We start from the raw sequence: 14,964 nt of genomic DNA on the forward strand, positions 1-14,964 counted from the left end.
GTGTAAAGGACGAAAACTTGAATTGCGCAAAGGGGTCGCCGTAGAGTGCGAGCATCTTCAGACGAAGGTGCGGTCGTTGCAGTCCGAGTTGGATCTTAATGCCATCAGAGTCGAGGCTTTGAGTGCCAAGTGGATGGGGAAATTAGCCGAGCTGGAGAGAAAGGTCTCCGAATTGGAGAGTGTCGAGAGTGCCTGGGCGTCGTCTTCGGCCAGACCGGCGGCTTTAGAGGATGCTATCTGTGTCCTTCAATCCGAGTTGGAGTCTGAGAGGGCGACGACTACGCTCAGGGAGGCGAGGCTCGAAGAGCGTATTGGCAACATTGACCGGGAAGCTTCAACTTTGGGAGATTGGGTCGCTGTTCTTGAGGCCGAAAAGGCACAATTGTTGGCCCAAGTTGAATCCACCTCCACCGCTGTTCCTCGTCATTTGCACGAAGTCTTAGTTCATGCCGAAGCCCAGCGGGACATATATAAGAGTTTGTGGGAAGTGAGCAATGTTTTCGAGGCCACTATGAAAGAGCTCGGGCGAAGGCACAATAGGCTCGTGTTAACTGTGGTTATGGTCCCGCGACACCGGAGGCCTGTGAGGATGTTGATGCTGAGGGGGAGTTTCATGGAGATGGAGATTAGGAGGACGACAGTGATGGCGCCGAGTAAAATATTTGTTCTTTGTTGTCTTTTCTTGTTTGTCGTTGTTTGTGTTGTTGCCTTCTTCTTTTTTTATTTATTTTGTACTGGATCGGTTTTAGCCGTGTATAATCTGCGGCCATTTTGCGCAACTGTTTAAATAAAGGAGTTTTCATCGTTGTAAATCCTTTGTATCTCTCACTCTTTTGCTTTACATATCTTTGGCGTAAATTGTCGGATCTTCATATGGTGGATTCCTGATTTTTCAGGGAAACCAATTTTAACCAGACTGAGTAGGACTTCATCGTGAGTCCGGATGGAGTCTCATTTGATTCTCTTGTTTGGGGTGGAATCGACTGGTGACTTATTGCTTTAAGCAGATTCATCTTTGACTCAAATGAGTTTATATAATTTTGTTGTTCTGGACGAAGTTAGTCTTGACTTGAGTCATGTGGGATCAAACTATCGTTGATTCGGGAGAAGTCGCTTCTCTTTTTTTTTACACATCCGAGCGAGGTAGAACTTGGAGTTTGTAGCGAAATCAGTTTTTTAATAATTAGAAGCAAAAAAGCACGATGACAGTAGATAGCTGCAAAGGCATTATTGGGCTCGAATGAGTTTGAAATTTTCCTTTTGCGATGGCCCTTTGCCGTAGGGATATTGTTTTGAGCTAGTATTGAAATGTTAACCCGTATAATTCGAGTGAGGTCGAACTCTTCTTTTTTGGCAACGGCCCTTGACCGTAGGGGTGTTATTACGAGCTAGTTGAAATGTTAACCTATTGCAATTCGAGCGAGGTTGAACTCTTCTTTTTTGGTGACGGCCCTAGGCCGTAGGGGTGTTATTTCGAGCTGTCGTCGAAATATTAACCCATTGCAATTTGATCGAGGTCGAAATCTTTTTTTTTGGCGATGGCCCTTGGCCTTAGCGGTGTTATTTCGAGCTGTCGTCAAAATGTTAACCCATTATAACTCAAGCAAGGTCGAACTCTCCTTTTTTGGCGATGGCCCTTGGCCGTAGGGGTGTTATTTCGAGCTGTCGTCAAAATGTTAACCCATTATAATTCGAGTGAGTTCGAACTCTTCTTTTTTGGCGATGGCCCTTGTCCTTAGGGGTGTTATTTCGAGCTGTCGTCGAAATGTTAACCCATTACAATTCGCGCGAGGTCGAACTATTCTTTTTTTATGGCCCTTGGCCGTAGGGGGTGTTATTTCGAGATGCCATCAAAATGTTAACCCATTATAATTCAAGCGTAGTCAAACTCTTCTTTTTTGGCGATGGCCCTTAGCCGTAGGGGTGTTATTTCGAGATGTCGTCGAGATGTTAAACCATTGCAATTCGAGCGAGATCGAACTCTTCTATTTTGGCGATGGCCCTTGGCCGTAGGGGTGTTATTTCGAGCTGTCGTCGAAATATTAACCCATTGCAATTCGAGCAAGGTCGAACTCTTTTTTTTTTGGCGATGGCCCTTGGCCGTAGGGGTGTTATTTTGAGTTGTCATCAAAATGTTAACCTATTATCATTCGAGCGAGGTCGAACTCTCCTTTTTTGGTGATGACCCTTGGTCGTATGGGTGTTATTTCGAGCAGTTGTCGAAATGTTAAACCTTTATAATTTGAGCGAGGTCGAACTCTTCTTTTTTGGCGATGGCCCTTGGCCGTAGGGGTGTTATTTTGAGTTGCCGGCGAAATGTTAACCCATTGCAATTCGAGCGAGTTCGAACTCTTTTTTTTTGGCGATGGCCCTTGGCCGTAGGGGTATTATTTCAAGCTATCGTCGAAATATTAACCCATTATAATTCGAGCGTGGCCGAACTCTTCTTTTTTGGCGATGGCCCTTGGCTGTAGGGGTGTAATTTCAAGCTGTCGTCAAAATGTTAACCCATTGCAATTTGAGCGAGATCGAACTATTTTATTTTGGCAATGGCCCTTGGCCATAGGGGTGTTATTTCGAGCTGTCGTCGAAATGTTCACCCATTGCAATTCGAGCGAGGTCGAACTTTTTTCTTTTTTTTTTTTGCGATGGCCCTTGGCCGTAGGGGTGTTATTTCGAGTCGTCGTTGAAATGTTAACCTATTGCAATTCGAGTGTGGTCGAACTCTTTTTTTTTTTGGCGATGGCCTTTGGCCGTAGGGGTGTTATATCGAGCTATCATCGAAATGTTAACCATTATAATTCGAGCGAGGTCGAACTCTTCTTTTTTGGCGATGGTCCTTGGCCGTAGGAGTATTATTTCGAGTTGTCGTCGAAATGTTAACCCATTATAATTTGAGCGAGGTCGAACTCTTTTTTTTTGGCGATGGTCTTTGGCCCGAAGGGTGTTATTTCGAGCTGTCGTCGAAATGTTAACCCATCGTGATTCCCAGTTTTTTGGAGAGTTTTGGGTGTTATCTGGGGGAGTCCCAGTTTTGCTTAACTTTTGTGTTTCCTGGGTGAGTCCCATTTTGCTTAATTTTGTCTGTATTGGAGAGTGTGATGTCGGAGAGTATAGAACGTTGCTATCTTGCTAATGTTCGTTTTATGCATATATTGGAACTTCCCTGTTTAACCCCTTCATCGTTTGACCTGGAGAGCTCGCCGATAGGCAGGGCGATGAACTATCCTTTGAACTTGGTGACGTCTACCTCATTGCCTATTTCAAAACCTTCCCGAGAGAACCCAATCGGGACAACACTTGGGTGATGAGAAGGAGTACGATTTAGGGGACGTCATTTTCCAGGAGTTGAAATTTCTGAGATGGGCGATATTCAAGTTATTTTGTAATAGTTCTTCCACTCTCCAGTTGGAATGCTTCTTTGCTCGCTTGTCCATGTGTCACTTGTATTCATGTTTAAGCAAACAACAGAAGGTAAACCAAGATGAGATTTTCCTTACCTCGATCCGATGAGTCGATGAACGAGGGTAGCCTTATAGCGTTGTTCACTCTGCCTGGCGTTTAAGTGGTTGATGGAATGGTGGTTTGTAGATTCAGCAGCCGTATTCAACTCTCTTTTCTCCCTTTTTTTGGATGCCCTGGCTCCGCGTGGGTTGGGTTTGCCTTATCTTGCTCGTGGGCCATCCGGTGTGTGGGATGGGGATGTCAGAGTAGGGCAAGATGTGTCCAATTTTCTATAGGATTGCGCAGCAGGTACCGTCTCCTCTTGTGAGCTTTGCGTAGATATTGATTGTGACTTTTGCTTTCATGTTGCATAATGATCTAGATTAGCACGTGAGGTTTACTTACCATTCTTTCTGGTGGGTGATTATGTTTCACCGGTTTCGGACCTGAAGGAGACTAGGAAATTTGGCTAAGAAATCCCAACAGACGGCGCCAAATTGTTTGACCAAAAAGTGTTGAACCTTTTGACTAAACAAATTAATAATGAGAAGAGGAAAATCTTAGCCAATCATAATCAACTTCAGATCTAAAAATGTATAGCGAGATAATGAAATAAAAAAAAAAGGAACATTCTAGATTTCTTGATGTTACAATCCTATCTTTGATAGGAAGAGAGAAATATCAGTTTACATCCTTCGGAGGAGGAAATTGTCCGAGCCCCCTTGAGAGGAAAAGTCCTCCTTCTATATATAGTTCTCGAAACTTTACTGTGTTCGTTGATCGATGTACTCTCACGTGACGGCCTTTTCGTCGTTATTCGAGTACCGTTTTTACTTGACATACATTGTCGATGATTGGACTGAGGTTGGTCGTGGTGATTCTTGCCATTTCTCCACTTAGGCGAGGTCTCAACTTGATTGACTATTGTGGTAAGATTTTGACCCATACAGTAATGTCCCTCCATTGCTATTATGCAGACCAAGAGGACATGTCATTGACTATAATGGATCAAAATTTCCTGCCATAGGAAACAAATCCTGTTTGGTCAAGCTGGAAAATTTAGCTTATTTTGATGAGTGTTTTTTTCAAAAATATTTTTTGAAAAAGTACTTTTAGAGAGAAACAATTTGGATTTGGCTAATCAATCTGAAAGACACTTTTGAGTAATAATTTGTATCTGGCCAAGCTTTTCAAAAATTCATTTTAAATATCAAATTACGAATTAGGACACAAAGAGATTTACTTAATAAGTACTAGTTAATACTATATAAGAAAATAAATAATTTCAAATATTTATTATTAAAGATAATAATTAATTTTTTTATTTTATTTAAGTAAAATATGAAAATAAAATTAAAAAATATTTTAATTCTTTCAAGATGATTTAAATCTATCAAAAAATTATTTAATAAATATATAAACATTCACTCTAGAAGTCACTATATATTAGAAAGATATCCTAAAAAATAAGGAAAATATTTATAGATCAATATCCTAAGTATTAGTAGCCTGTTTGACCAAGCTTCTAATATCAGCTTATTTTGAGAAGTGTTTTTCTCAAAAATACTTTTTAAAAAATTACTATTGATGAGAAGCAGTTTGTGTTTGGCTAATTAATTTGAAAATCACTTTTGAGCAGTAATTATTGTTTGACCAAGCTTTTGAAAACTGCTTCTAAGTGTATTTTTCTCAAAAGTGCTTCTCAGAAAAGTGCTTTTGGAGAGAAGCTACTTTTTTCTCCTTCTAAAAAACTGCTTCTGTTTCTCCTCAAAAACACTTTTTTCCTTCCAAAAGCTTGGCCAAACACCTCAATTTTTTGCCAAAAGTGCTTTTGGCCAAAAAAACACTTTTGGCCCAACAAAACGCTTGGCCAAACAGGCTATAGGTTTAGAACAAGTAAGATTATTTTGGAATATACTACATTTTGCTAAGAGTATTTTTGGTAAGAAGAAAAGTCAAAACTGTTTGTGCTTCTGGGAAGACGTTATTTTTCTTTGCTTCTCAAAAAGTGTTTCTACTTCTTCCCAAGAGCACTCACCCCCAAAAAAGCTTGGTCAAATACCTCGTTTTTTTTTTTGAAAAAAAACACTTTTGGACTAGGAAGAAACTTGGCCAAACAAGCTATAAAGCTTCAATTACATCACAGCAACAACAACAACCCAGTATAAACCCACTAGTGGTATGAGGAAGGTAGTGTGTACGCAGACTTTACCCCTACCCTGGGTAGAGATGCTGTTTCCGATAGACCTTCGGCATCCTTCTCTTCAAGAACTCCCCAACTTGCTCTTGGGATGACTCGAACTTACAACCTCTTGGTTGCCATACGAAACACATTCTAAAGCTTGAATTACACGTGTCTCTAAATATATCTATATCATGGCAAAAAAATTAAGGATAAAAAAAAGTTGTACAATAATTCAGTTCTCCACCATCCAATTATTATAGATTGTAACATCACTATGTTTTTTTCTTTAACTTTTTCTAGTTTATGGGCAAAAGAAAAGGGGGCGGGAAGTGGGAAGTGGGAAGTGGGAAGTGGAACAATAAAATCCAACTCACAGTTATTGTGAAAATGAAAGACTCTCATACGATTTATACTAGACTATAAGAAATCTTGGTAGTGTAACATTAAATTGCAATTTACAGAAGAGTTGTTTTCCAAAAATATTAGTGGAGACCACCACAAATAAATTAGTGGAAACCAGTGCTTATTCATTATCCAAATTTGCAGGTGGAATGATTATATTGGAACTCCAAAAGATCTCTAATCACTATCTTTCATTTGCTATAGCAAATTAGCACGTAGCAGAACAAGTATCCCTCTCCCTTTTCATTTTAAAGTTTTGACAAAAAGAAACAAAGCAATCCTCAGCAAAGAGTTATTGTGCTTTAAGAGAAATTACCATAATTTGAATAAGAAAAGAACTAAAATAAGACAACCAAAGCAAAAAGTAGTACCGGCATGAATGACTTCATAGACATCCCAATTCCCAACTCATTCTTAATAGTTAATTAATACTCTAAGATCTCCCAGTTTTTTGTTTTTTTTTTTAATTAGAAGAAGCCCCACACCACATATTAAAGTGATAAATGTCGCCCCTGGTTTGCCACTATGAAAAATATCATCACGACGCAGCCGACATCTTTAACATGATCACTGTAATTTAAGAGTTATTACTCATGTGATCACTCAATTATCCGAAATTATCTACCAATATATCATTTTTCTTTCGTTTGTAACAACAAAGTCACTTAATTATGTCAATAGCATTCAGAAGATCACTCAACTAGATTTCTTAAATTTTTAGCCAAATCCTATTTTACCCTTTAAATTATCAACTTTTATCTTTTTTTTTTTTTTATAATTCTTTTTAGCTTTTTAATATAATAATTTTTCTCTTTTTAATTTATATTATGGACTTATCTTAGAATAAATAAATTTTATTTATAAATTTTAAAAATTAAAAATTATTTAAGCATAGACATTATATATGCTAGAAAAATAATTTTTTATTTTTATTTTTAAATAAAATAATTTTGTTTTATAGGTAAGTCCATAATGTTGATTAAAAAGAGAAAAAAATCATAATATTGAAAAATCAAAAAAATAAAAAAGAAATAGAAGATAAAAGTAGTAATAATTTAGAGGGTAAAATAAGTATTTGGCGATCAAAAGTTTGATAAATCTGGTTGAGTGACCTTCAAGTGCTATAGACATAGTTAAGTGAAAAAATGACTTTGGTAGATAATTTCGGAAAGTTGAGTGACTATCTGAACAACGAACTCTGTAATTTAATGTATTATAATCAACAATGTATTTGTAAATACTTTATAAATAAGTGACATGAATATGAAATTGTAACTACCTTATAAATGACATGAATACGAGAGATTTGTTATGCTATTACTATACAGGACTCAAGCTCCTTTCTTATTCATTTTTTCTTATTCTCAAATAAAAAAAAAATTGATTTCTAGGACTATATTCTGAGAAATTGATTGAGAAATAAATCTTTCAATCATTTACGGTCTTATCCTTTAAAAATAAGGATATGCAAAGTCAAGAGATAGAATCCCAATATAACAAAAATCCACCATATTATTATGAATATGAAAGAGGGGATGTAAAGAAAGGTCACATACATGATCCATTTACATAAAACAAAAGGGATATTTCAATTCCCCCTTTACATCAACGACAATAAAAAAGAGTTGTACAACCATATTTTCCTTATTCTCCTCTAATTCTGCAATCACATAAAGTTAATCCAGAAAAGGAAAAATTGACATCTAAATTAGATTCCCTAATAAAAAACACAAGATATTGTCAATTAAAAGTTAAAATTCCCTGGGATCAACAAAAATAGAAAGACCAGGCTTTGATTTAGTCCAATCACCCACAGACCCGTCACTATAGTCTTCCCCTAATCTTTTGATGCACCATAAGTCCTCGGCGCAAGATAGCCTTTTCCAGTGAGGAATTCCTAACTTAAGCGGTTCGCAACTTGCTACTTCTGTCACCACCACCCCACACCGCGATTCTCCAGCTAAGTTATGGGCAAAATCACAAAGGGCCTTAATTAACTTCACAGATAATGGGCCTTCACCACCAAGCCCATATAAAAAATGAAGCCCAAAGGGCCTGAAAACTTCCGGCACTGACGGAACCTTAAGCCATGGAAAAGCCCGGTCCATTAAACGACTCGTCTTAGCTAAGCCCCTTGTAATTCTGGATGCGCCTCGCACCTCGAGTTTGAACACGTCCTTACAGTTCCACACACTGAGTACAGCCCATGACTCGGGCTGACTCGTTAAAAACTCATTCACACCATTCCAACATGAAAAATTACCCTTTGGAATTGCTAGAAAAGTACCCAAATTGAGTTTATTGTTGAGGATTGAATCAATGTCTTTAGGGAAAAATTCTGTGGTGGAGAATTTATGGCGATATAGAGTTTCAGCTTCAACTGGGCTGAGCTTAATTATAGCGACATTTCTTGATATCTTGACTTTGTGTGCAAAAACTGGCTGCACTAGAATGGATGGGGTACGGAACTTGGTGTAGCCACATTTGTGTGTGAAGAGTTTTACAGAAGCATGGTTATCGTTTTCAGTAGCTATGTATGAATATTCAGCACCATTTTCCCTGAACCATTCCTCCATCTTGCGCACCAATTTCAACCCAATGCCCTTTCTCCTGATTAAAATGACATAGGATTTGTTAATTTTGGTTGAGTATAATTTTTATAGACTAACGATAAAAATATTTATATAATCCAATTATTCATAAAAATAACTTCAGGTACATTTTTATGAGTGCACCGATGCTCAAATACTTGTGCAACATGTTAAATTGTATATAAAATTACTTTACATAGGTAATACTAATGTATTACTTAAATACTCATAAGAATTTATGATGCTATAAACAACTTTATAATATTAGTATATAGTTAGAGAGTCAACTACTAATATACAACAATCAATATAATTTCACTAGTGGGTCTATGTGGAGGGTAGTATGTACGCAGACCTTACCCCTACCCTGAGTTAGAGAGGCTGTTTCCGATAGACCCTCGGCATCCCTCCCTCCGAGAACTCACTACCAAGAGATTGTGAGTTTGAGTTATCCCAAGAGTAAGGTGGAGAATTCTTGGAAGGAGGGACGCCAAGGGTGTATCGGAAACAACCTCTCTATCTCAGGGTAGAAGTAAGGTTTGCATATGCACTACCATACCACCGCTGGGTTGTTAAAAACAAAAAATAAATAGTAAATAATAGTAGTTGACTCTGTAACTATATACTAGTACTAAACAATAAGTGGAGAGTCAACTACTATTATATTATATATAAAGAAAACAGGACAAGTTAGAATGTGTCTGATTTCGGCAAATACTAAACAATAATTGGTCTTTTGTAAATTAAAACAAAAAGCAGAACAAACTTGATGATGAGAAATATACGTATTACTATTAATTAGACGATAGAAATGTAGTTACCGGTGAAAAGGAGAGACACGAAGGCCTAAAATATAGGCAATATTAGTGAAAACAGGGAGGTGTTGATGAGGTAGTTTGGTGAAATCGTGATTGTTCCTGCAGACTCTCTTTCCACATGTAACGGTTTTGATACAGCCCCTTATCATCCCTACTATTTCTCCTTTTTCTTCTCCAACATTACTTACCACCATCTCTGCTACCTGATCATCAATGTAAATGAGATAATCAAGAATTAAACTATGACATACAATGGTCAATGAGTGCAGTTCAATAGTAATGAAATTCATATTGTATACCAGCATGAGAAAGGCAGGAGAATGGCGAACTCTGGAAATAGGGTCACCTAGAAGGTCAGTGAAAAGAGAGAGTTTGCCGGTGGGCCCAACTTCACAACTTCTCTCTACCTCTTCCACTTCCCTACAATCTTTCTTGCCGTCGAATTCCCTTACTACTATCCTCACTTTATCACCAACTGCCACAATCATCTTCTCTTCTCTTTAATTAAAAGGAACCAAGTGTTTGCTTATATATATATATATATAAAACATGACACAGTTTTTAATATGTAACGTCGTGATAGAAAGGCAAAACCAAAAACAAAAAAAAAATGGTGTAGTTGAAAGAAGAGGAGCAGCTAAAAGAAAAAAGGTCGAAAGAAAGGGGGGCCGTTAAAAAGCTTTTTTTGGTCCGAGTGAAGTGAGCAGTTGGTTATGATTTGCAATTTTTGAACTTTTGAGAAGGATAATGCTTCCTCCCATTTCGCTTCCCTTTTATACTCATTTCAGAAGCCACCTCTCTCTTTTAATTTACCAATAAACAAAAAATACTACTCGCCATAATAAAGATAAGAGGAAAACTTACCATGAATTGATGACTTATGTATAGGATTACTTGTGTAATCTTTTTATAATTTTTCATGTAGTGGCCGTACCTGCATTGAGGCCGGACTAATTCAGATTCGCGGGTAGCACACCATTCTATATATCTATGGCTCGCACACCAACCTCTAGTTATTTGGCAAATAGATCTTATCTATTCCACCACAGCCCTTGGTACATGGTGATTATTAATTATATACGGATTTTTTACGCCCCTTAAGAAATAATAATTGTTTACCTTATAACCTCTCATAATGATGGCATTTCAAAGAGTCCTGGAAAATAATTTTGGAGATGAGTAATTAATGATTAGAGTAAGACAAAAAAAAGAGTTTGTCTCCCTTGCTTTGCTAAAATGGACAAGTAAAAGCGAAAATGTATTTTAGTATAGTGGATAAGTAAAAGTGAATAGAGGGAGTACTAATTGATTTTAATTAATTTGGGGTATTAGACGCCTAATTATTCAATCGAGATATTGAACGCTAACTAGCTTATTGTTAAAAAGAGTAGTGAGTTTCTCAGTAATGACTTCATATATTTTAAAAATGCTACTCTTCTTTTTTTTTTTTTTACTGTCATCACAACTTAATAGGAGTATAATTTTGATAAACTTTCGGCAAGTCCCTCTGGATTCTCTTCTGCAACTTTTCAACTTTCTCTTTGGGAGTGGTGAGTGATGATCCTGTAGAAATGATAATGGAAGAATTAATGCTGTATTAATTTCGTGCAGTATTTATTTTGAGTAATTATCACAAGAAAATGCGTAAATAGATGAAATGGCGGCTGTGGCTGCGTAGTCTCGTTCCACTTACCACTTCTCTCATACTCTCTCTACTTTAATTGCCATCATAACCCAATTCGCAATCATTGTCTCATGCGATATAATCATTTTAAAATTAAGAGACCTATCATGTTTTCACTATTTTATACTCATTACTCTGTTAATAATATGGAAAATTAGGTTAAGTAAAATAATTTAGAAAAACATTTTTTTCCTTTTTTGAAAAACAAATATCGTCTAAACTCCACCAAGGAATCTCCATGGACAAGATAGTTTGGGGGTGCGACATAATCTAGTCTTAAAAAAATGCCAACTAATTTTCGGCATATTATTAACTCGATATAGAAAAATACATCTAATGATTAGGCTCTTGTAATTTAAGTTAGAAAAGGCATATTAACTGATTTTTAACACTTTAGTAACTAGTGAAATTGAAGCTAAACTGTTACTAATGAAACGTATTAGCCTCTTTTCATTACTAATTGGTTCATGCCACTCATGTGCTATTATATTAATCGTGTAAATTAAAGGGGTAATACATGATATGAGCATGAACGAAACATTGGTAGTTGGTCCATACAATTTCCTCATTTATAACGTCTGTTTAAGATCAAAGACGTAGTTGAATTGGGACCGTTTTGTAGTTTAAACTTCGTAGTGGAAATTCTTGCCACTGAAAAATGATTTGGGTTACATACGTGTATAAAAGTCTTTAATTTATAATTTAATTTTAAAAATCTCATATAGAAATATTTTGATAATATTTGGGTGTGTTCGGTAGGAAGGAAAATGTTTTCCATGAAAAATGTTTTCCTGGAAAATAAGTGATTTTATTTTTTATTTTTCCATGTTTGGTTGGCGAGTGAATTTTTTTTTTTTGAAAATATTTTCTATCATTTGTTTAGAGAGTAGAAAATATTTTTTAGAAAAATAAATTTTTATGCTACTTTCCTTACGTCCCCTCCCACAAACCCATGTTTCCTGTTCTCCCCCTCCCCCCTCTCCCCAAATCCTAAATACCCAAAGTTTTCAGAACTCTATTTTCTTCAAGAATTTAATTATTTTTTTAAAAAATTCACACAAACCCAAAATGGACCAATCTGCTTCTTTACTTTGTCACTAAAAACAACGTTGAAATTTGTGCTACATAATTAAAAAGAAAATACTCTTTTTTTGTGTAACACCCCGAAATTTTTTGAAGTGTTTTAAGACCATTAAGAAGATTGACGGGTGCTAATTATATTAATTCGGGTATGAACGTGACTAATAATATAAAAGATATCAATTGATCATGATAATATATGTATGAGGTGTATTAATAATGGTTTGTAGTCTAAGAAGAGATCTAAGGCTAAGTCAAGTTGGAAACCATATGATGGGCTAAAGTTTCAAATGAGTTCGCACACGATCTTTGACTCTAGCTTCAAACCGTTCGTCATTTGGATATTCCTACAAGAAGTTATGATCTCTTTACTAAAGGGCATCACATCAGCCACGTGGCTACGCGAGCTATGCATAGCTACGCTGCCTTGGGCGTAGCTGATTTCAGCAAGGCATGCAAATTAAGTGGAGCTGAAGAGGAAGGGTGCGTAGCTACGCATGCCATCAAAATTATAAAAGTGTCTATTTTGGGGAGAGAAAAGAGATAGAATTTTAGATAAGGGTCTTGAACCTAGTTAGAAGGAGAAACACATCCCTCATCAACACACTTCAAGGTAAGTGTTTAAGATGCATTTGTGAATACATAATACCATTTAATGTTAGTTTTAACATTATTATGGATCAAATCCATAGGAAATGGGTTGAATCTTCAAGAACACCAAAAAGAGGAAAAATGAGATTCTTCCACCAAGAGGTAATCCCTTCACTTGAGCTTCATATATATGTCATATTGGAGTATGGGTAGCATGTTTAAGAGTATTATTTATACATACACGTGATATTGTATGAACCCTAAGGGTGGGTCTTGAAAATGATATGTCGGGCAAAGAAGAATATGATTAGTGATGAATTGATATAAATGGATATGCCTTGAGTTTCTAATGATTTCTATAGACTTGATAACTTAATTTATGAACTAATTGAATCGAGAATCACCATTTGGATAAGATATACACTAGTTCTTGTAATTGGAGTTCTTGAACCTAGGATTTTGTTGCAGAAGACAACAAATAATGACTTGATGATGTTCGGTAATTAACATAGTATCATTAATGGTTCCAAATGAATATTAAATGAGATGAATGGAATTGAACAGGCTAATGGGTGAACCTATTGGATAATTTAGAATGATTGAAGGCTTGTTGCCGAATTGTGAAGCCTAAATAGATATTTATGAATCTTTTTGCGTTTGTTTTGATGTAGTTGGGATATATAATGGTAAATATTGAATTGCTGGTGACATTTTGAGTATTTTAATCAATTGGAGTGGTGTATTATTATTTGGAGCTTGAAGATTTAGGTAAGTTGATTATGACTTACTCTTCTTGAAGGAATCTCTCTAAAAACATAGTTTAAGTTAATTCGTGATATTATTTATAAATGTGCATCTTATTTGTAGGGACAAGCGGGAAGGATGTCACCATGTGTGTAACGATCCGGCAGGTTATTTTGAGAGTTGTAGCCCCGTTCTCCCATTTACTACTCCTTTTGTATTCTACAGATGTTATATGACTTACTAGGTTAGCTGGTTTGGGTCCGAAGAGATTTCAGAGGAAATTGAGACACTTAGTCTCTTGATGGAAAGCTTAAGTTGGAAAAGTTGATCGGATATTGACTTTGTGTAAACGACGTCGGATTTAAATTTTGATGGCTCCGTTAGATCCGTTATGTGATTTTGAACTTAGTAAAGCGTCCTGATTGTGATTTGGAGGCCCGTAGTAGAATTATGTTTGAAATAGCGAAAGTTGGAATTTTGGAAAGTAACTTTCTAATATCGGGGTCGGATTGGATTTCTGGAAGTTGAAGGAGGTTCGTGGGGTCATTTTTGATTTGTATGCAAAATTTAAGGTCAATCGGACGTGATTTGATGGATTTTGACGTTGTTTGTAGAATTTAGAAATTTCAAAGTTCATTAGGCTTCAATCCATGTGCAATCCATGTTTTTGATGTTATTTGAGGTGATTTGAGGGTTAGACTAAGTTCGTATGATATTTTGGGACTTGATGGTATATTTGGTTGAGGTCCCGGGGGCCTTAGGTGAGTTTCGGGTGGTTAAGGATCATTTTTGGACATAACATGTTGGCTAAAGACTGTTGGTATAATTTTCTGGTTTCCTCTTACGTGTTCGCGGTAGGGGTATCACATTTGCGAAGGGTGTATGTGGGATGAGGAAGTTTTGTTCTTCACATTCGCGAAGAAGAGAATGCGAACGCGAAGGTTTGGACTGAGAGTGCATCGCGAACGCGGGAGTAGTAATGCATTCGCGAAGAGGTGTTGAGGCAGTTGGGGACCCCAATCTTTTGGTCTACGTGTTCGCGGAGCAGTTGTCGTGTTCACGAAGAGTGGGGTTGGCTATTACACCCCATATTTTCGTACATGAAAATACATCATAAATAAATTAATGAGAGCCCGTAAATGAGATGTCGCGTCCCGCAGTACTGTATTACAACGATGTTGCACCCTGTAGTGTTGTACGTTGAATTTGTCATAAGGTAACTGACATCAGTCCAAGGAAAAGATTATTTAGAGATTATAAGGATTATGCTATTTCAAACAAGTAATAAGTAAATTTGTAAAGGTGAAAGGGGAAGCAAGTCAAAGAAAACGAATTTTCGTCCAAGTTTGGCATGTTGGGATAAAATACGGCTCAAGCTAAAATACTCGATATTTATGGACTAGTACCATACAAGGTACCACATGA

At 36.7% G+C, this 14,964-nt stretch overlaps 1 protein-coding gene across 1 annotated transcript; it reads right to left on the bottom strand.

The window, feature by feature from the left end:
• Nucleotides 1–7,525: 7,525 nt before the first annotated feature.
• On the bottom strand, nucleotides 7,526–10,290 carry LOC107792601 (putative N-acetyltransferase HLS1). Its single transcript, XM_016614839.2, has 3 exons — nucleotides 9,740–10,290; nucleotides 9,444–9,643; nucleotides 7,526–8,641 (listed from the first exon to the last, which is right to left on the bottom strand). The coding sequence occupies exons 1-3, from the start codon at nucleotides 9,926–9,928 to the stop codon at nucleotides 7,783–7,785; spliced, it is 1,248 nt and encodes a 415-aa protein (XP_016470325.1). The 5' UTR covers nucleotides 9,929–10,290; the 3' UTR covers nucleotides 7,526–7,782.
• Nucleotides 10,291–14,964: the final 4,674 nt, after the last annotated feature.

The sequence above is a fragment of the Nicotiana tabacum genome, chromosome 3, assembly GCF_000715075.1.
Source record: "Nicotiana tabacum cultivar K326 chromosome 3, ASM71507v2, whole genome shotgun sequence".
NCBI lineage: Eukaryota > Viridiplantae > Streptophyta > Magnoliopsida > Solanales > Solanaceae > Nicotiana > Nicotiana tabacum.

Coding starts and splice junctions, on each gene's coding strand:
- LOC107792601 (XM_016614839.2), bottom strand. CDS start 9,928: ATGATTGTGGCAGTTGGTGATAAAGTGAGGATAGTAGTAAGGGAATTC. Junction 9,644..9,739: donor CTCCTGCCTTTCTCATGCTG/GTATACAATATG, acceptor ATTGATGATCAG/GTAGCAGAGATGGTGGTAAG. Junction 8,642..9,443: donor CGTGTCTCTCCTTTTCACCG/GTAACTACATTT, acceptor CATTTTAATCAG/GAGAAAGGGCATTGGGTTGA.